At 29.2% G+C, this 24079-nt stretch overlaps 1 protein-coding gene across 1 annotated transcript in view; it reads left to right on the top strand.

The window, feature by feature from the left end:
* Positions 1-24079, top strand: part of LOC106457136 (mitogen-activated protein kinase kinase kinase kinase 5-like) — a 77910-nt gene that overhangs the window by 9392 nt on the left and 44439 nt on the right. The window contains exons 2-12 of the mRNA XM_022382955.1: positions 2201-2258; positions 3370-3460; positions 6051-6115; positions 8361-8507; positions 11829-11901; positions 13213-13407; positions 15664-15745; positions 17189-17296; positions 18106-18184; positions 19412-19470; positions 21299-21343. Coding sequence (XP_022238663.1) covers positions 2201-2258; positions 3370-3460; positions 6051-6115; positions 8361-8507; positions 11829-11901; positions 13213-13407; positions 15664-15745; positions 17189-17296; positions 18106-18184; positions 19412-19470; positions 21299-21343 — 1002 coding nt within the window. The remainder of the gene's footprint in view (positions 1-2200; positions 2259-3369; positions 3461-6050; positions 6116-8360; positions 8508-11828; positions 11902-13212; positions 13408-15663; positions 15746-17188; positions 17297-18105; positions 18185-19411; positions 19471-21298; positions 21344-24079) is intronic.

Genomic DNA, 24079 nt, shown 5'->3' with positions numbered 1-24079 from the left:
TTAGAGCCTAATGCAATGCTTTATTAATATTGGTAAACAAATATTTACTGCATTACTTGTTACTTTATAAAACACCAGACCTAAACAACTACTGGATCTTCAAAATGTAAAATCTACCTTATTGACATCAATAAGCTGGAATTCCACATTTCTAGGGAGTGAATTACATCCTTAAAGGAATTTCAGGAACTGAGAATTTTGAATCATGTTGACTTACTTGTCCATAACCTAATACAGTAGGTATCAATGTCCTTATCAAGAGGCCAAAATGTGAGTCTTAATTGAATTTCTGTAGCAACAAATTTGTACTATTCTTTTTTTTATAGAAATACAGGAAAACACATCTACAGCAATGTATCTAATGTGGAAATTCTTTGTAACTTACTTTCTTAATTTCTTCCATGGAAACAATAACAGTATTGGGTTTCATAATATTTGTATATTAATTTTTGAAAGTAAACATAAAGTAACAACACCAAAAAGAGATCTCACCTTGAAAAGTTTAATGCAGAACCATGAAATGTGTCTATTTTTAAAGTGTAATCACCAGTGCCTGTGTGGTTTATCTAAATTTCTTCATTTTTTGATTTTCAAAAGTGTCATGGAATAAAAACACTTTATCTCAATTTGATGGTACATACTACACCGTAAACACACACACGCACACATTTATATGAACGTGGAAGTCAAATTCAAGTTTAACTATTCTCTGACTCTACTGTCTATGTCATATTCTAAAAATGTATTTATTCTTTAAAATAATGTCTGACATAAAACTTTATGTATATCCAATGTTGAAACTATCTAATAGTGCTATTATTTTTTATTACTTTAAAACTTGAAGTTATTAAAAAAAACATGTCATTTTTTGTGGTGATTTACTTTACTCCACTGGACTCTACTGCTGTTATCTGTTGATGTGGAAGTTTAACCTGTATTCAGTAAAGAAGATTTTATTACCTGATGCACGTGGTAGACAGTCTTTAATCACTTTCCATTGTAATTGTTATACTATACTTCCATGTCAGTAATAAATTTATTACATCTGAGCCCTATACTGAATTTAATGTTTCCAATATCCTCTATTTTAACATGTACCTCAGTGTACAAGCTTTTTTTTTCCTCCTTCCTTTTGATGTAATCTGTTTTTTAAAAAAAACATTCTAGCTTACTTATATAAATACATACATATTATTTTTGCATCTTAGTGCTTATTAAATTCTTGACATTTATGTGCTTAAATAGATTGTATTGTTTTAATATACGTTTCATCTTCAGAGTACATCATTCAATTGTCTCTTCAACATTATCAGATAAGGAGTACGAATTAAGTATTCTAGTAAGATTAGAAAACAGTATTCAGCGATTGTTGCTAATGGTTTTTAAAAATTTAAACCTGCCATTAGAGATATCTTCTCATACAGTAAATGTAGAAGTCTAAAGAATCAGTGTACTTTGTGTAAAGATGATAAAACATAACTTATAGAAGTAACAAGTTGTTTAGTAGCTGAGAAATAAAATAAATGTTATGGAAGCACTAGACATATACATACCTTCAACTACAAGAAATAGTTGTTGAAAGTAATGTTTTATAGGTACATCCTATAAAGTACATACTTTGTGTGTGGTGAGAAAAATTGTGAATATGCATATTCATATACTGTGATTCTAATTGCATTCATTAGTCTTAACAAGACTGTACTGCTTAGTGTGTGATATCAAAGTTGCATAGGACAAAAAGCACCAATCATATCAAGCATGTATAGTAATTGTATATGAAACAACCAAACACATCAGTCTTACTAGTTTGAACTTACAATGTCAGTCACGTGAAATAAGCACTCAGATACATAGTGCCTCTCACACACATTAAAATAAATTGTTTTTTTGTACATGTACATTCTGTATTTTACAAGTACATGTAGTGAATTAATGACACCAATATTTATATGCAGTATGAAATCAAGGTATTTAAGAATACCATAAGCTTTATCTGTTATGCAATCAATGAAGAGAGAAGCTATAAACAATTTAGTATATATTATATAAAATACCAGATCAAGTGAAATGAATGTATCTGAATTAGTGAATTAAAGTTTGTTTCTATAATGAATGTAACTCTTAAGTATTCTTTTTGATCCCTAAGTTATGTGCAACAAAAACTCTTATAATATAAATGACTTGTTTTTTGTATTTTTAGGCACTGCGAATGTGTACAGGAGAGATGGCAGCTGTTAAAGTTATTAAACTAGAACCAGGTAATAACAAATGTTATTAAAGTTTAGGAGTAAATGGTACAAACAAGTTCAAAGGAGATTGATATATTTTATCATTTTGGAAGGTTGATAAAATTTTGAGATTAGAATAAAGTAAGCGTTAATTTTGTATCCAAGTAAATATTTGGGTGAAAATCAGGATACCAAAATAAAGTTTTTTGTAAAATTCAGACCATGTCCATGTGCATCAAATCCATTAGAAAACCATGAACTAGATGTGGTTGATGTTATAAACTTATTAATGGAAATTGTTGAATGAAATTACTAATAAGTTGAATTGTATATGTTATTGAAAAACACTAAATGAAGGTTCAGAAAGAAATATATATATAGATTGTGTACACATATGTATACAGAATTAATAACAGGCATTTTTCCTTTGTAAAAAGGCACTTTAAAAATACCTGGATCTCAAGATTAAAAAATTATAATTAAACTTATACTGCAGTATTGAACAGTATTCTACCTGTAGGTTAATGTTTTATGAAACTATATGGAATTGTAAGATTTAACAAACACTAATAAGTACATAAAAACACACGTTAGCATTGAGAAAAGTAGTAAATTGAAACGTGTATAGTCTCAAAGTGTTCTGTAACATAATGGTGTTGAAGATTCTGTGGTCTTCCAGTTGAATTGTCAATTTCATTCTGTTTATTTTTTCATTTGTTGTATTTTATTTATGAGAGTCAAAAAGTCTTGAACATGTGATAAAGTCATCTGGCATTGCTACCAAAGAATGCATCACATTTCCTCAGCTGGCTTTATCTCCTAACCTTAGTATCAATACTTTTGTTTTAATTTTTTTAATAAAATTGTATATGTGTAAAATGCCTACTTCTTTTTCTCCACAATTTTTCTAATTTCAAGTGCCAATCAAATAACTTACACAATTCATTAAAACTGTTACAAGTTCTTCTAGAACTTCACATGTAGCAATTTGTTTGGTTTAAATTCACCTAAAGAAGGGTGTCCCTGTATAGTTGATTGCTTAGAATGAAAAAAGTGTTTTATTTTTGTTGATGATTTTATATGTTGTAAGTTTTTCAATTTTTGGTCTTTTTAATTATAATCTACATTGTTGTTCTTGTAGGTGATGACTTCTCTATTATTCAGCAGGAAATATTAATGATGAAAGATTGTAGACATCCAAATATTGTGGCTTATTTTGGAAGCTATCTCAGGTTTGTCAGTAGTCTCAGTAACAATGGTACAGTTACTTATTTAGCTTTTATTACTGAAATGACTTGTCCATTTTGTATTAAATACTTTGTATTTTAAGAAATGATGACCTATGTCTAACATGTATTTAAATTTGATATAATGAAATATAAAACACTGAATACATTTTTTTACCTACTAATAAATTGAGCTTAATCAGTGTTGTTAGGCCCATTGGAATTATTGACAATTCAGTTCGTAGCTACTATAGTTAGATTTATAGAACATACAAAAGGTACTGCCCTACTAGACACATTACACAAAATGTGGGCTACCTTTGTAGTCACTTGTGGACAGGATGAGGATGCATTGATATTTAGACATTTTCCTGCAAACCTGCTAATTATTATCCAGTAGTGGTACACTTAAAACACCATCATGATATGGGCCTAACCAATATTAAGTATCTTTCCTCTTACTCAGGTAATAATTTCCATTAAAAATGAGCAAATCCCAGCTGCATGCGTGAGCCATTTTTTTTTTTTAATCACTTCACGGGAGGATGAATTTGACACATCACAATTATATATATATGGTTGCAACACGAGAGAAAAACAATAACTTAGTTTTGCAGTGAGTTACATTTATATTTATATGAGATTACAAAAGAAAAGTCAAATCAGTAAAGGGCAGTTATTTTTAATGATTATTAAACCATATCTTTATACTTTTATTTATCAGAGTCAAATAGTCTTGAATACGTGATTAAGTCGTATGGCATTGCTATCTAACAATACATCACATTTGTCTCAGCTGGCTTTATGTTATTCTTTTGCCTGTGTATATTTTGACACTTTCACCATCAAAAGCTATTTCATCAAATACAAATCATCACTTTTAATAATTTTATACTTATCCACAATCATGCTTCAAATAAAGTGTATTTAATACGTATTAAAATAATTTTTGTTGCATTGTCCATCTTCAAGAAGGAATGTCTGTATGAAGTTCAGAATGTATCTTTTGGTGTCAATTTCAGGCATTTTCCTTACAGCAGAAATATCTTGTGTGAGGCTTAGGAACTTTCTTGCAGCATTAAAAAAATCCTTATTTCTAATGATGTAATGATAAAATTTATTTTGTTATGTATTTCTTTCTCAACTAAAGTATTTTCATATAGCATTACAAAAGAATGCAACTTAATAATGCAATAAACTTACCAAGTCTTTGAAATTCATAAAACATTTAAGTTACAGCAAGTCGCTTAATTAAATGTAGCCTGCACCATAATCTTGTATAGAAAATGCACCTATTTGTGTATTTTATTAAAAACGACTGCCACATAATTAAATGTGCATGTTAACACATACATCCAGTTAAATATACATATAAGTTTACAAATAGCATGCAATGAGATGTGAAAACTCAACATACAACAGAAATAAGCAGGATTCAGCACACAGATACACATAATGTCATGTTTCTTTTCTCCCGAAACACACTTGAATAGACTTTACACATTTTTTTTCTAATCATGAATAATTTACTCTAGGTATGCATAATAATGAATACAGTTTAATTCTATCAAGGTATCAACTGATGATGTGCCAGTTGTTTGTAGTAAAATACACAAATAGGTGCATTTTCTATATAAGATTATGGTGCACGCTACAGAGGATGCAAATACAAAAATATCCTTCAGTAGAAAATAGCAATGCAGTGGTAAGTTGATTTTGATAAAACTCTGAATCATATTAGTATATTTATGAAACAAATCTTAATTATGTGAAACCATTTTACCACATGGCAGCTAATATAGACAGGGAAGCATCGTTTTTTGCCACACACAACTCAGTTGCTTTATTAAAAAACTAAAATATTTCACTGGCTAAATACACCTAAAAATGTTTATTTTACTGGTTCAGGAATGATGTACAAATATGACTACTTATTGGAAAAATCACAGATTGTAAAATGAAATGTAACAACGGTAAAAGAACAGTTAGTGAACACTGCAGAATGTTTTCATTGATGCCATTCCTATTATTATTTAGGAGTAAAAAATACATCAAGATCCCATTCAAAATTCAACCACACACATCATTTTACAAACTGAAAATAATTAATTTTTGTCTATATCTATTACACAAATACATATATACACACACAAAAAAAAATCTGGCCTTCTTGATCATTGGTGAGAAGAGACAAGTAAAAGAAAGTTTGTGTTTGAACATAATGTTCTTTGACATTTCATTTATTAGTAATAAATTAAGTGAAGAAAATTAGTTTTATTTAATAATATTAATTTTTTGTACATTCTAGGAATAATTGACCAATATTACATAAATATGGATGTAATTGATCACACATAATAAACTGATTTTGTAATATTGCCTAGGGCTTAATTTCACAATTAGTGAACATTTTTTGTGAAACTTCATCTAGAAGGATTTTGAATTTAATTTGAACATTGAAAAACAATTTTTATGCACTGATATTTTTTGTTTTATTTTTACAGATGGATTTATTATACTTTTTAATTATCAAAATGTATTATTTTAGTTAAATCTTTGAATTGTTATTGAAGTCTGCTTGAAACTGTTGTTGCAGGAGAGACAGACTTTGGATATGCATGGAGTACTGTGGTGGTGGGTCCCTACAGGACATTTATCATAGTAAGTACACAGTGTTTTATGCTAGTATCGTGATCTGCAATACATTGTATCATGAAATTCTGTTTTGGAATGACACTGAAGGTTTCTACTTCAAGCTTAAACTGAAATTATTTCAGACATTTTATTTTCAGTCGAAGATTGCCATGGATTGTGAAAGTGCAATGAAGTTTATTTTTAAATGCTAAGTTACTTAGATATCAGTAAATATACAAAAATGATACATTTTACTACTTGTGATATAAAATCTTTGTTTAAGATGATATGATGAGCTTGTAATCAGAAATAATCTATATAAGTAATATGCTTATGTTTTTCTGTTCCGTCTAGAACTTTTCTCATAAGTTTCTTAATCAAATGCTACAAATCTTAGAAAGGCTTTTGTCTGAGGAGTCCGGATTGCATCTTGGCTTGATAAAATTATAATGAACAATTTATGCTGAATTTCGTACTTTTTGGAGGTGTGGTGAATAAATTAGAAAAGGGGATTCCTAGAGAGAAGATGTCACAGTTCTCACACTAGGATTTTTTTTAATATTGCCTCGTAGATTTAAGAACTTAAAACTTGTATACTATTAAATTATGGATTATTAGCTATATTTTTATGCTATATTTAATCATATAGTAGTTTATTTAAATTTTGAATGTAACTCATTAAGACCTCATGACATGCACAGAAAAAGATGCCTATAGTGAGAGCATTAAATAAAATTATGTCTGAATGAGATTGTTTGTCTGACTCTGTAAAAGTTTTTCAAATAGACCAAGATTTATGGATCTTAATACATAATGCCTGCAAAAAAGCATAGCTTAAATGATAAAATATGGAAAATTGAAGCAAGGGCATGAAAACTACTGCAAGTGTTTTGCAGGTCAAGGCTAGTGTTAGATTAATGAAATTGTAACAACAAGTAGCATCGAGTTTTGCATGTTTATTGAAACTTAGTAGCTTACTTGGTTAAAGGTAAGTACAGTTAGTGTTCTAACCACATGTTTAGAACAGTCAGAAACAAAAATTCCATATTTTATTATTGGGTCATTTGTCAAAAATGTTGTTTTAGGTTTTATTAAATAAACTTGTATTGGCTAAGTATGTCTAGCCAAGAGAGCAGTGTATCTTAAAGTAGGCTTTAAAACAAAATACTTGATGTCTGCTTCTCAGAGTATTAACTGAAGGTAATCTAGCATGAAAAGAATGTTTTAATATCTACACTTAACCAAAGAATAAAAAATACAATTTATATCTTTGAAGTATATGAAAGAATAGTTGGAAATCAGAATCGTAACTAGATGTAAGGATGTTTTTTTTCTACCACCCCTAACCTGTTGTTGGGTGTCCAAAATTCCAATAAGATCACACTTGATTGCAGATGCTATTTTTTCTATACGTTACTTTTAAGTATTCCTTTATGTTTATCTGCTCATAGGTGTGTAATAAAGGTATTTCTGACATTTCTTTGTTTGAGTTCTTTTGTTCAGTACCAGAACTCATTAAGTGAGTTAGATTTATGGTATCCAGAAGTGCATCTGAAATTAGACTTACTTTATGTTTTGATATGTTACTGATATGTTTTGGTATTGAATAAAATCTATCTTGGACAATGGTTGGTGGTAGACAAAGGGTAGGGGTAAAATGCTGTTTTAAGCACACCTGGTTAGAAATTCATAAAGTTCTAATTAAGAAGAATGTGAGGAAAAAACTTCTACAACTGAGTTTTATTTTATTTTAGGTTAAAAAAAGCCCTGGTGCTTTACTATTTTAGACATGAACTATACAACGTTGTTTCGAATATTTCACACTGTATATAAATGGAATTGCAAATATACCTGTGATTGTCTTAAATATATTCTGGCTGATAAGTGCTATTCTTAAACAAAAGGACTCCTGGACAGTGATTTGTGGTAGACAAGAGATAAGTCTAAAGTGTTGATTTTACAAACGGCTTTTTAAGATGGATGTGAAGAAAAAAGATCTTCAGCCAACTGTGAATTTAATTTTTTTGTCAGGCTTAAAAACTCTTATATGTTAGAATTTTTTATAACTTCTTTTATGTTAGTTTTTACCATGTTATTTAAATACGATATTACATTTGAAAACAAATTTTCTGAAGTAAAATGTGAGCTTTAAATACTTGTGCTACAATTTTCACGGGTTATCATTGTCTTTTATTTAACTTGTTTGTTGGTTTAGTTACATTTTTAATAAAGTTGGACTATACTGCTAAAAAGTTTGTATCTGTTTATACAGTCACAGGACCCCTGATGGAAGCACAAATAGCCTATGTGTGTCGGGAAACATTAAAAGGCTTAGAATACCTTCATTACATGGGGAAAATGCATAGGGACATTAAAGGTGCTAACATTCTGTTGACGGAAGATGGGGATGTAAAACTTGGTGAGTTAAATCTCAAACTTGTTTTATCAATAACTGTTAATAAAATATTGAACCTGCCTCAGTAGTAAATCATTATAAGTTTGTTTGTTGTTAGTCACAGCCAGTGGATTACTGCAGAAATTTATCAGTGGAGCTGGACTGCATAAATCCACACTATCTGTATGAGATACTTTAATGGATAATATTTTATAGTTTCTTCTATGTTTTAAAGTACACTTCAGATACACACACACACACCAAAGAAGTTTGTTTTTCACTGCCTAAATGTATGTTCTCCTGTTTGCTAAAATTACTACAAATTTAGTCTTTCTGGAAGAAGTGTTGCTAGATACTGAAAAGATTTGGAGGATTGGTCCCCAAAAAGCAGCTACTAATAAAAATAATTAAAATGTAATTACAATGTAATATAGTTTATATAAGATCTTAAAATAGATTTGGAGCACTGTGAAATACAAGGACATGGGTCAATGCCCAGAAACAGCAATGCCATCTGGTGCTCAGTTGTGTTGAGCAAGTCTCAAAGAAGTTCATAAAAGTTTCATTCAAGAGGGAGGAAATATTATCCTCTGTTAAATATTATCTAAAACTTAAAACTAAGATTAAAGTTTAAAATATTAGCCTATAAAGTTTACCTAATGCTAATAAACAAATCTAATGTATTTAAATAAAACAGTATGTTACATTTCATTGTTTTAAAAATGAGCACGTAACTTATCCAAATAAAATAACTCATCAGACTAAAAAAGGAAAATGAGAAAGAAAGTAAGAAATTTGATAAGTTCAAAAACATGAAAGAGAATGAATAAAACTCAAATAAAACTGAGACTGCAGCAAAGTTACAACTAGACATTACTGATAAGGAACACAAAATGATACTGAACTAATTGAATCTAAATATAAGTGATAGAAAATCATTATATGTCGGTATGCTGAGCAGACAAAAGAAATTGAATATTTTTCACAATTACTGGGCTCACACAGTGGTTTTTAGACTATCTCATCTTCATCTGAAAAGTTCCATAAGACATACTATTCATAGTTCTAATTGTGACAGACAAGTCTCCCCCATCATATGTCATGGTTACATGTTACTGCTATAAAATTAAAATCTTATGTTAGACATATAAAAGTAAGGCAATTAAACATCAAGTTTTTGGAAAATAACTTTCAATGAAAGAAGATTATTCAAACAAAACTGTTAAAGTCACTTTTTTCTTGCTTTAATTAGTTTTTAAGTATCTGAATTCACTCTATTGTCCATTGCATATCATTTAGTCATGTCCCTCAGTGGGTCAGTGATAAGTTTAAGGACGTAGAAATGATAAAATGTGGGTTTCAATTCTTCATTGTGGACAAAGTACAGAAAAATCTATTCTGCAGCTTTGCACTAAGATAAACAAACACTTGACTATATTTTTATTTTATTAATAAATTTATTAGCTCTCTCAACACGAGCTCAGTCAATTTGGCCACCCACATGACCTTCTCGTACTCGTTTAAAGTCTTTATAGATATTATACTTTTAACTTTCAATATAGTGTGTATATCTTCACAAAATTTGGCAGTCTTTCAGTTAACATTATGTCTTTCACATAAAAAAAATCATATTTTTAGTGAAGTGTTTTTAATAAACTAAAATAAAGATTTGAATATATTGAGTATTTATTTTGAATAGTCCATGTGCAAAGTAATTTTCATGTTAAGATTAAAATACTTTTCTTCATCTCAAAAATCTCAAATTTCCTTTGTGTAATCCCAAAACCCTCCTAAATACATTTCAAACGTTTTTTTTTTCAGTAAAACTTTATTTTATCTGTTATTTTCTCTACTCTATCTCCATACTGGATTGATCAGTTTGATCGACCTCATAACTACCAAAAAGGAAAATCTAAATAAATCTAAATTACTCTTTATTTCTTTTTAGAATGACTTCAAATTTTAATATGAAACTATGTTCATTCATCCTAAGTATCTTTAAACTCATCACAATATACATCTATTTATAATTAAATTTTATTGTTTTATTGCTCTTTGAACTGTGTCTAACTACTATCTGTGCCATTATAAGTTGTAAATCACTCGGGGAACGTGCAGCTCACGTTACACTATCGAATTACATTACCTATGTGCTGCTCACATGCATGCCTCGTAAAACATTTTTATTATATTATTATTATTATTTATTTTACCAAATCTAATCTTAACTAACCTCAAAAGATCCCTATTTTTACATTTTAGTTAATTTTATAATAATAAATACAGAACAAACATGAAAAACAAGAAATAAAGTATTTACCAAATCTTCTTTTTTCTTGCTGTCGATTGTCGATGACACTTAAGCCTACTTTTTTTATACTAATGGTAATAATTTACTAAATAATTTTTATTTAATTGAATACTACACCAAGGAACATAGATTAATAACATGCAAAAAGAAGACAATTTCCCCTAGCTCTCAAATTTTTTCTGGCTTTCTAACTATTCAATAAGAGCCGTTACAAATCCATCTAAGCTAGACATTACCATTCCTGTGTGAACCAAACCTGTACTACAAGTGAAATTGATGCTTATATGTTCAGAATACAATATTATACAATATGTCAATTTATAGATGAAAACCTTGGCTTTCTATTGGTTATAGGTAATATATAATTAAATATAAGAGAGAACTATTAACAAATACTCAGAGAGGATGTGATATGTGGGTGTGGCAGGAGGGGTCTTATTTTCTATTTGATAGATCTCTAACCAAACAAAATTGAAGGCTATAAAAATTATGGTTTGACTGAGCAATGTTGATTTGAGGATTTGTTTAATGCTAACTGAAAATTTTGTTTAAAAAAAAATATTCAAAGTAAATTAACAGTCAGTGATACTTTTTTCATGATTTATTAATTAATACTTTTAAGTTCAAAATTGAGTAATTGTTGTTATAAGCTTAACTCTCATTACAAGCTTGGTTTATTTGACTGAGATTGTGACCCCAAAGTTTCCATACTATAACTTTTAATGTTTTTGTATCTTTTATTGACTGAAAATAACATGTAAGTTTGCATCAGTTATGATTATTTATATGACAGAAAATAATAAATATCCGTAACAAATATTTAGGTTTTGACTTATGCAAATGTTTGGTGCATGTAATGTGTAAAGGTTATTTTTTAGGAATGTCTGAAGAAATTTTTTAAATGGGAATATAAATGTTTAGTAATCATTAGCAGTTAGTTCTTTTCTTGATATTTTATTTTGAATCCACTGTAATTTTTACATGTATAATGTTATAAGCATTCAGAACAATCTCAAAATAATCTCTTTTTTTAGCTGACTTTGGAGTTTCTGCACAAATAACGGCAACTATCAGCAAACGAAGGTCATTCATTGGCACACCTTACTGGTAATTAAATCCCTTAGTTTTTGATATTATTTTAACAGGTATTCATGTTTCTAACCCCCTTCACAAAATTATTTTAAAATGGTAATGTACTGCCCATACAATTTTATTAATATAACTGTTTGAATATTTATTTCTCTGTATGTATCAATTAATTTTTATTAAAGAACAGAAAAACGTTTGTGAATATTTAGCAGCTAAGAAGATACAGAAGTATTGAATATGATAGCCTTCAAATTTGGTGTGAATAAGGTAGTTTTAAGGAATAGGTTATGCTAGAATGTTATTGTAATGATAAGCTCTGTTTTATTAGCTCACTGGTGATAACTTGTAAGCTTCTGATGTGCTTAGGTTTGTTCATTTTGATCCAGATGATCCGATTTTTTAGTTTTATTTTGCAAGTTAAGTCTAGAATAATTCAGTCTTTTGTTAGGTGTGATGGTCAAAAAATTGGGTGATAACATTAAATATTTGAGTTTCATGAAGCTTTTTACATTTTAATACTTTTTAAACCTGAGATAACTGTTAGACCTGTTTCTTTAGCATATGTTTTTTCTCGTAAGCTTAGGATTTAGAATTCTGTTTGTAGGAGAATTTAATGTGTTAAAATAGCTAGTTTGTGATAGATATTCTAATTACTGAAGTATATTCTAATATGGATTTTTCTTGGTTATCTTCTACCATGTTATCAGTTTCCAGTTGCTTGCACATTGAGTTTTAGAGTGGTTCTCAAGTGCCTGCTAAAGGAAATTGTGAAGGTAGTCATTACAGTTGAAGGTTAAATGTTTCTGCTTTCTTCACTTACTTACTGTACTTGATCTTGTATTCATTCACTGATTCATGTAAGCACTGAATTAAACCACATTTTAACAAAGATTAACTTAAGGTAATTGTGGTATGCTTTGCATTTTGGTAGAACTCTGTGATTAGTTAATTTTTATAGCTAGTCTTGATTTATGAACTGAATGAAAAAAGTATTTACCCTTTTGTACTGAACATAACTAAGCACGACACATAATGGCTGCATAAGCTTATTTTTAATACATTTTTGGTGTTGATAGTGGGATGGATCCAGTGCTGAGGCTTTTATCCTGGTTAAATCTCCCTCGATCAAAGTTAATTATTATTATTTCTTTAAATGTTTTCCTATATAATTTAGCATTAAAATCCTTAATTTCTTTTCTGAATAAGCTTTGCTTATTATGTACCTTTGTTGATAAATTATGCTTATTAATTTTACATCATATTTAGTTATCAAAGGAAATTTGTGTTCCTGTTCTTTAAGTGAGTTTTTTTTTCCTTTTTAAACAACAGGATGGCTCCTGAAGTTGCAGCTGTAGAACGTAAAGGAGGCTATAATCAACAGTGTGATATATGGGCCTTAGGAATTACAGCAATAGAACTTGCAGAATTACAGCCTCCCATGTTTGACCTTCATCCCATGCGGGCACTTTTCTTGATGTCCAAATCTGGTTTTAAGCCTCCAACGCTTAAGGATAAAAATAATTGGTATAGTACTGTAGTTCTTCTCACCATTAGTGTGTGTGTTTTGTTTAAAATGTTAATTTACCTTATTGAATACCTGCTGCAAAATAATTATAAGTACATTGAAGTATGTTTGTAGTAAAAGTTAAACATTTTAAGTTATTTAAATTTCGAATGCTGTCAATCAAACTTTTATAAATGCAAATTTAAATGAGTCAAAAAGCTACTATCCTTTTTGCTTGGTACTTTTGTTAATGATGTAGTCTAACTTCTCTGCTGAAGTTTTAATAAAATTGCTTATTTTACTTCATTATAAATTGTATTAGTGAGCAAGGGATAGGTGCTTGGTTCTGAATAGTGGCTGCATTTTTGTTCTACAAGTATTATCTACAGCTGTGAAATTTTAATCTGTTAATAATGATACTCTGTGTACAATACCTCATTTCCAGTAAGTTAAGACATTTGTCAAACTAAGTTCACTTGGTGTAAAATTATTTTGAATGTATTATGTTGTCTGTACTTGAAGTGTAATTACATTTTAAAAATCATATCTTGAATTTCAGTAGTTCTATGTAGAGCAAATAATAACACTAAAATCAAAGCTATTTGGAATTTGTAATATCAGTATCAAATTGTAATATGCTATAACAAAGTAAAACCAGTTTCTTCTCCTCAGTTCATTGTTATACAAATCAAATATCTGATGATCAATTATTGGTCTTTTGGCTTATATACAGTGTTTTTTACGTTTTCATTTGTAATTTTGAAGTGAATCACAAGAGTTTAAAGTGTTCCAGATTGTTTATGGATCATGGCTTGACCTCAAAGTTGATAAATGCTTTATTCATGTGGAGGATCATTGTATGAATGAAAGCCAGTCAATATAAGCCAGTATTTTTAGCAATATTGGGATCCACTGCTAAACAAATGGTACAGTTGCTTGGACATCTGGAGAAATCAAACCTTCATCAACAGCACAAGGAGAAGACCATTATCTGTTCCATTTGACTTGCTGTAGTTATAGCATACCTGTTTAGAGGCTGAATCAGATGTTGCTTGTCATAGATGGATGCCATTTCAGTGTGCAGATGGTTAGAAACAGCCTTTATGTGGTTGTTCTTTGTATACCTGATATCTAGTCTAATGAAGTGCATGCTGTGCTGTTTTAGTAAGGTTCTAAACAGCTCACTCACATTGATGCACACATTCCAGTGAACCAAGGTCACATGGAGTAACATTCTTTTCATAGAGGAAATATATAATACTTATTTGAAGAGGATCTGAAACAAAAGCCAACTCCATTTTTCTACAGTGACATATAATGATATTGGAACTATTATGTGGGCAGGAATAAGTGTACTGACTTCACATTGCGCTGAATATTACCATTAATGCCACAAATTATATGGAACACATCTTGTGCCCTTTTGTATTGCCACATGCTTGTGCAATTGACCTTCACTTTATTTTAATAAATGATACCTCATGTTACTAGTGTACTAGATTGGTTGTCAGATTTCTGGAAAAAGAGGGCATTAGCTGAATGGAGCAGCCAGCATGCTAATCATACTTAAGTTTCATTGAACATAGGTTGCTCTTGGGAGAAACATTGTCTTTTAGTAACTATGTTAATACCCTATCAACATTCAAAATTAAAGTATGCAACATCAGCACCAGTCTGCCTTTGCTGTTCATGGTTACCATACTCCATATTTAAATGAAATATCCATGATCTATAAAATGGTAAAAATACCTCAACAAAATGTTTGTTTACGAGAGTAGGCAGAATGGTCACTCATTTGAATTTTTGATCATGTGACTGATCATCATAAGGATGATTTGTTAAAAAATGAACTAAGAGAAATGATAGATATTATTTTATTAACAATGATTTTGCCTTGTCGTGGCTAAAATATTTAAAATTCAATTAGTCTTTAATTATTTTGTGCATAATAATATTAAGTCAAACCGGATAAAAACTTTTTCCTGCCCCCTTTCAGGAAATAATTGTAATTTGGTAAAGTGAAAGATTCAATAACTGCATTGAAGTTCCTGCTTCTTTCCTCTCTAGGAAAAATTTTATTAATAAAAATGTTTGATATGTTTCTTCTTTTGTTTTCTGCAGAAACAAGTATTCAAATTAAAGATTTTATACATTAAAAATATTGTTGTTAGTGTAATTGGTTGAAACTATAAAGTTTTTTAACTTTTAAGTAAGCTTTTTATGAATATTTAGTAAAAAGATATATTGGCAAAGAAAAATACTTTTCAATCTTTTAGGTCTCCAAATTTCCACCATTTTGTGAAAGTAGCCTTGACAAAAAATCCAAAGAAACGACCTACAGCTGAACGACTTCTTTTGGTAAAAGAAATATGTGCTTATTTATTCCAGAGCTAATACCAATAGTTTTTGTAGGTGTGGATTTTTACACATGATTGATTGTTTAGTGATGAAATGTAATAACCTGCATAACTTAAAGCCTAAAGTAACTTGAAATAATATGGGATGGTGATGCATGTATAAATGTCAAATATATATAAATAGTATTTGCATGTTAAAGAATCAAAGCAGCAACATGAAATTGTGTATTTAATAATACATAAAATATGCAAATGTTTGAGAATGTTCCCAGCTTTATGTTAGGATATGTTATTATCATTTAGTGTAATATAAGCTTGTGTTATAAACTGTGATTAGTGCTTATTTTTTAAAAACTTAGTAAATTGAAAAATGTTTTAAATAAATTATTGTTACAAGAGTAATATGAGGGAAGAGGGGGAGAATTAAACTTTTGAGTTAGAAAAATCTTTTCAAAATTAGTGATAACATTCTCTATAGGTGTTTAAATAATTAAATCCAAGTAGACTCCAGGTAATTATTTAGGGAGAAGATAGAACAGTTGGATGAAATGTGTATTTATAGGAAAATATCGTTTGTACCATTATTGAGGAACTAATTGTTACTATAACACTTGATTAATTACCAGTGAATTCATGGTAATTTTGAATCTACATAATCAGTTCTGCATATAAATAGTATTAACAAAGAAGCTTTCCAATTGTACTAGAAGTGGTCTCTTCATAAATATTTTATATGTGTGTATAAAGCTATAATGTGATACCTTTTGTTTCTATCTGTAATCAGTATATTTGAATAAGCATTATATGCAATTAATAACTTTAGTTTTAAAGTAATTTTCATCACTAGGTCAAACTTAATTTGGCTGTTAACTTACCAAGCATTTCTGTAAGTGCAATATATTTTTCTGATTTTTATCATCATCATGATAAATATTTTATGATCTCTTTCATCACTTTTGAAGTTTTCTTGGTGCATTAAAAAATGTGGCAAACTTTTGACTGTTTATTTTCCTGGTTTATCAACAAATATCTTAATCCAGAATGTTTTTATTATTTTTCTACACAACTCTTTGAAATAGATCTCTAATCCCACTAATGTTATGTGTTTTAGCTAAAAAAGAAAAAGTATTAATAGTTGATCTGCTGATTTTCCTGTTAACTATTTATGAACTAATTAAATTTTACAGTAGTTCAAGCTTCTGAAATCTTGGAATAGATTATCTGTTATATACATTGGGTGTAAGTGTAAATAATTGCATATTTAATATATTGTATTTCTAATCAGGAAGACCAGTGTAGATCTTTAGATTCATTTGATTGAGTATTTGTTTTTCTGTTATGTGATAGCTTTTAATATTTTGATTTTTGAGTAAATGTATTCAATGCTTCTAGATGTAATTATATTTTATTTAAGAAAAAAAATATTTGTTATTTAATTCTATAGCATCCATTTCTACAAGGAAACTTACCGAAACGACTAGCCAAAGAACTTCTTGATAAAGCCAATAATCCACATCATCATTTTGCAGACTTTGACCTTGATGATGAGGGGGTAATTTTTTCTTCATCTTTTCTTACGATACTTTGTGAATCTTTCAGTTTACATTTTAATGAAAATTCACTTCTGTACATAAATCAACAAACAATTAGATGCATGATGATTATATCCAGAAGTGTACAGTTGTGATCTATAAATAACTATGATAAAACTTAAATAACCCTGAACGAAGGTAAGTATAAAGCATTTGTGAAGATCAGACAGTATGTAATAATCCAACTGTCACTTGAGATTTTATAAAGTAAAATTTAATGTTTTTCATGACAAGGTCATGTACTTTTTAGATGTATTCAATACTTATAAATTAAAGCTCTAGATTTTTAAGTTGCATCCAAAAGTAGGTGTAATTACATGAGTGAAATCTATGTTCAATATAAATTTTATAAAATGGATAGTACAAGTGACAAACCAGCATTATATGAAGTGAGCACATACACGGACAAGACATATGCGAGTATACGTGTGTAATGGTATATTAAATATTGAATAAACATACATTTTATTACCATGTTCAATACAATTTTTAACAATTTGAAAATAAATATTTTTGTTAAATAACTTAAACAGCAGCAATCTGGACGTTTATTAAGATTTCTCCATTTTGAATACAATTTAGTTATTTGTTTCAATAAAGTTAATAGTTCTTATTCTACACATAAAAAAACAGTGTTATTATAAGAAAATAGGAAAAAAATATGTTTTAAAGAAATAACACAAATGTGTATATGCATGGTGATAAATTCTTTAAGAACAATAATCAGCTTAGTAGAACATTGCACTTTTTTTCTGCTCATGTATGAAAGGCTATACCTGATGTACCACAACGAATTACATCTAAAAGATCGGATAAAATGAAGCAGAGAACCAAGTCAGAACTTCACAGTATGTATAATGTTTTTCGATATATTTATTGGATGAGTGGTGTGTATGCTTTACAAGTTACATAAATAATTTGTGTGTTTGCAGGCACATATAGTCAATATCTGTTGAACATAATTTTGTGACAGTAGTATGTTGCAGGTTTTGATATCAATAGTTAAGTGGTAAGAAATTGATATTCAAGAGTATGATTTAAAAGATCCCTGGATTTCTGTGGTGTTTCTATGCTGCAGTGCATTGTTAGTCACATGTAATGTGGTTAGTTTATTTAATATATACTAAGCTACATCATTATATATTATGTATAATTGAAAGTACTTTAAAACAACCAACAGTAAGCTTGATATTTACTCAATAAAATTTAAAATCACTGCATTGGTTTTTGTATATAAATTGTGAAACTTGTAAGAAGAGGCTTAGTAAGTTTGCTTTTTTAATAGCTACCTATATAAAGTAATCTGTGTTTTTTATTTCTATTCTGAAATTCTGTATGCAAGTTATTCTTTACTTAAGGGGAGAGGATTATCAAAGGGAATTAGTTTTATTTTTTAATAATACTTACTGCCTTGCATATTTTTTTCTAGTGTAGATGTTTTGTGTGTGTGTTTTGGAAATTAGATTAATAGCTAGCATATCAAATGTTTGTTAAAGCTCAGGGTCATTAATCAAACATTTTACGTGTCTGTTAAAGCCTTCTGTATAATATCCACAGAAGGGTTTTTTTTTTGTCTAACTTTATTATATAAACATCAGGGATTGTAATAATATTAACAGTTGTAAAACTGTTTAAGGTGATTGGAGAGACTTGTGACTATATAATATATTTCTAAAAAGTTTTACTTGAAATTAACGACAATTATTTTTACACTTGAAACTGAAAGTTTCATTTTTTCTGATCGAAAAACTTTTAAATAATAGAAATTTTGAAAATTAAACATGAATATGAACTAAAGTTATCTATTATATTTTCTTAACAGAATAAACTGAGCAGCATTCGAATAAAAGTGAAAAGTTTAAACATCTAGGCTATGAGTTTTAATTGGATGAAATAAAACTAATGTTTATTGAATATAAATTATAGCAAACAACTAGAAGGTTTGTGCTTAAATAAACTAGTGATTTCTATAAATAGTAGTTCATGTGTATAAGTGGAAAATTATTTAATTTTGTGTTTTGGGAATAAGTTTTGAAATGTTTCATCAAGAGGTGTGTGCTTATTTTTCTAACTAGTGGAAAGTCTGAATTTTGAACCTCCTTTGTTGACTGAATTATCAACAGCAACAGATCAGGTAAGGTGTAAAGTTGTGTTATTTATAAGGAAAATAATCTTTCATCCTAAAGTTTGAAACTATGATTCCTATATTCAGAGCCAAGTGTGGCATGGTAGGATAGCATACTAGCCTGCGAATCCAAGTGTTCATGGATCACATCCTGGTGCTGCCAAAATGTGCTCTGCACTTTGAGACCATGAGTGCTTTATAAGAGTGACAGTCAAATCACACTTTTGCATTAGAGCAGCCCAAGAGTTTACAGTGGGTGCTTTTAACTATTTGCCTTCCCTCTAGTTTATTAGTTCAAAGTTAGGGATGGCTAGAGCAGATAGCTCTTGCGTAATTTTGTGTAACAACGTGAACAAACAGGCCTGCTCTCGTATAATTTTTTTCTTTCATACACAGCTATGCAATTTTTGAAGTTGTAAAAAATATATTTCACTCATTTCATGGAAGTTATTTTTATGTCTTTGCTAATAGTTTGTAGGTTCTCATGTTAGTAAGCTAGAGTGAGGTTAGTAGTATGTACATGCTAATAGCTTATTGGTTCTCATATTAGTAAGCTAGAGTAAAGATAGTAGTATGGGTGCAGCACTTGTACTCTGAGAAAGTTTTGAAACTTTTTAGATGTTCCGTGACCATAAATATCAGTGGCAAGTCTAAGAAATATTTATTTGTGAATTTTGAATTTAAAAATAGTCCAGTAGAAATTGACATGGACTCGGACATTTTACATAACAACCAAATGTTTGTTCTAGGGACTTCTATATGATGTCAATTATTTAAAATAACAAAATGTTCCTCCACAGAGGATAAAACGAGTAAGGAGAGAGAATAATAATTCCCAGAATTCAAAACAAGATAAACTTTCATATGCAAACCCTCACCTTTTTAACAAAAATGTCATCATTCAATGCAATTTGGAAAACTACGGGCATCACAATGCCTTATTAGATAACAGAAATGTTCCTCAATGGATAAAACAAGGAGAGAGGATAATAATTTCAGAATTCAAAATAAATAAAAATAAATAAGATTAATATTAACTGCTAATGACTTCTACCAATGTCCTTATCGTAAGGTAAGGATGGGGTGATCATTATATAATGCAGTGATGATCAAGTTAAAGTTCAATGATCACACCTGTGATGAAGGTGCTGCATTAATCTCAGTGTCATATATGACTAGATATTAATATTGTCTTCTATAAAAGAAATGTTCATGAATTAAATAGTTAAATAAATACTTCTTTTCGGGACTGTACTTTGAATTTATATACTTGCTTATCTTACAGTACATCTGTTTATACTGTTTTCATTCTAAAACACTCTTTTTACTGTGTTATAGTATTTAACATTATATTCATATATTCTTCTCTGATATTTTTTTTCTTTTCCTGCTATAGAATTGTTTTGTAAGTTTCTTAATATCATAAATAACTTGTAGTAGTTTAGAATGCCATGGTTAATAAACTTTGAACATTAAAAATACAGTTTTTAACTGGGATATAAATCATTAGTATGATTTGAAAATAAAATTAATACCACACTTGGTTTACTTTAGTTATCCATATTTTAATTTTTTTTTCATGACCATAAGTTTTATAAAGGCTAAATAAAGACATGCCGTTACGTTTATGGAAATTGGAGGTTATCATAGACTTTATTACTAAATCTGTGATTGAGCAAAAATTGCACTATATTGATGTACTGTTTAGAGTATTTTAAACAGTGTTTTAAATAGTTGTTCATTTGGGATTTGTCCTTTTGGTATTTTTTAGTAAATTATTATATTATTATATATACGTTAATATTAAGTAATTTTTATCTAAGAATTTATCTTGTAGGACACTGGGCAGTGTGATATATCACAAGCTTGGGGAATTTCTGAGGTGAGCATTTTCTGCTATTTATGAAAGTTTGCTTTCCATAAAGTGCTATGTTACCAGTGCTGAATGTACTTGCTGGATTTCTCTCCCCCTTTAGATATTTTTTTAATCGATTTATTTATGTATATATATAAACAAACTCGGTTAATGTTTAGTTTACATTTGACATTCTAAATAATATCCTAGGGTTCTGAAATCTAAAGCAGATTAAATATGGTTTATCACTGTTAGGTATACACTAACACCTAAATGATACTCCTGTTCCAGATTGCTAAGCATTAATTTCATTACTGTTACTGAGATGTTTACATGATACCGACAGTGTGAAATTCCTGCAAACACCACCAAAAAGATAAACAAGTTTGTAGACCCAGTGAACATAAAAATAAGTTTTATTTTAAGATTCCAAATTTTTTAAAAGTAATAAAACTTTAGATCTTGTGCAATATGTATTTTATTGTGTTAGTATAAGTTAAGTGTCAATAATTTATTGCTTATTTTCTCTCTTTTATTGACACTTGTGTCATGCTTTCAAATCTTCAAAGGTGTTGGAAGAGTAGCAGCATGTTACAAATAGCAAAAAGAATAAATATGTTCTACAAGGTCACAGATTATTCAGAAAACGTGCAGCACAGTGCAAGAACAGTTAAGCCTAGAATACAAGCTCTACAGCACCACTTTAAGAGCAAGATTGTAATACTGTATATTAACTTTAAAAGTTAGAACATTTAGCCCTCTGTGCCAACTTGTCTAAAGATAAAAACTAGCTAAACTAGTGGAGAAGCAAGAATGAGGAAGTTGATTGCATCCAGCATTTCAGTGAAAAAAACATTCTTCCCATAGAACTGGAAGAAGACTGAAAAATTATCCCAAACTGACAATAAAATTTCACAATACAAGAGTCTCAAGTTATACATCAAAATTGTACAACAAGCGAGAAATGAAACATACTTTATATCAGGCATGTCACAGTGAGCCACTATCTCAACAAAGATGATCTAGATACTCAGCCTTTAACTTCATGATGAACTGTTTCATTTGTGCTGATAAGTGCTTAACAAAAGATGCTAAGAATTCAAACAGTTAGATGTTTTTTAGAACAAAAACAATTGAAGGAAAGCAACAGATACCAGAAGTCTGTGGTGAAAGAGGAGACGACCTCGTATCAATATTTGAAGTGGGGTTTTGCTGGCAGCCTTCTGTTTCCATGTTTCATTTACTTCTCTTTTTTTCCATCTGCTGCTGCCAACCTTACTCATAAGTATAGTTAGGTGATTAATGAAATCTGCTAATCAATTAATCATAAGGCTCATTAATCAATTATTCTCACATGAAATTTAGATAGTTAGAAAAAATGAAAAATGGTAATAATCAGAAATACTAATTTCAATTATTTTCATGAGTTATGACAACTTTCAATCAATCAAAAATAGTAATGAGAAATCATAAAGTTAATATTTCAATTACTTGGATAATTAGAATAATTAAAAACTGTAATAATCAGAGAAACTAATTTTTATTGATTTTTTTACATGACACCGATGCTCATAGGTAATTGATTATATCAATTAACTGAGTTAATTACCCAGTTGTAATAATAAGCATTTTTTATTTTTAAATCCTTGCTTACTTTCTACTTGGTGCTTTTGATTATACATTGATGTGCAAAAAACCATTGTATTGCAACTGCCTTTTCTGACAGTTGGGAAAAGTTTATAGTCAACTTCACTGAACTTTAGAATTTGTTTGGAAAACAAAACATCTCTGACATGGCACTCTATAACATGCATCTCCACTAAAGATTATAGTATCTTAGGATATGTTTTTAATATGACGTATAACATCTATCACAATGTAATGTAATTGGATACACCTAAATAAATATTATTCACATTAAAATTCATACTTCGCCTGATAGTACTACTGAAAAGTAGAGTTTGGTGTTTCTATTCTGCTATCTTTGTACCATGAGTACAATTTTTTTCATGTTAACCTATTTATAACCAAATTTAGAAGAAACAATTTAGCATTAAAATAAAGACTCAGCCATGCCAACTGGGTACACACAAGGTTCTTGATCAGAATGTGAAAGAGAATTGAAATACTTTTTTTTATGTCTTTCATAGTTGGCAACCTGACCATTTGTAACCATAATTAGTAAAAACTTTTCTTACTTGTTTATCTTCTTTAACATGAGATGATTAAGTTGGAGACAATTTAAGGTTAAACTAGATCACCGTGACCCGTTGGGTCCAGTCACTATTCAGAGATTATGAAGAATTCAGGCTAATTTCAATATTGCAACGAAATGAAGGTTTATTTTGAGATAATTTGATTAAATATTTCAATCCATTCATATTATTCATAATTCAAGAAAAGATATTTGATTGTTGATCGGGGGTAAAAGGAAAGACCATTTCATTTTTCAAAAAAGTGTAGTAAGATGTTTCGTAAAGAGCCCGAATGATAGTGTGAATGATTTTTTGACTGAGAAAACAAGCAAGCAAGCAAACAAACAAACAATCTCAGAGTTTTAGTAGTATATAGATAGATAGATAGATTCTTCAAGATCTTTGTTTTTGTCATCTTACGCCTTTTAATGAAGATGGGAACATTGACAGGGAAATAATATAATAGCCAATGCTTGGTGAGAGGTTTTCATTTATAAAATTTTGTTGTTTTTTGTTACTTGATTTTTATTTTATTACCTCATCTCCATAGTTACTATTTGCAAATAGT

This window comes from Limulus polyphemus, unplaced genomic scaffold (assembly GCF_000517525.1).
Source record: "Limulus polyphemus unplaced genomic scaffold, Limulus_polyphemus-2.1.2 Scaffold295, whole genome shotgun sequence".
In the NCBI taxonomy this organism is placed as follows: domain Eukaryota; kingdom Metazoa; phylum Arthropoda; class Merostomata; order Xiphosura; family Limulidae; genus Limulus; species Limulus polyphemus.
Note: the sequence above shows the minus strand (reverse complement) of the source record. Positions and strands in the feature narration are given on the sequence as shown.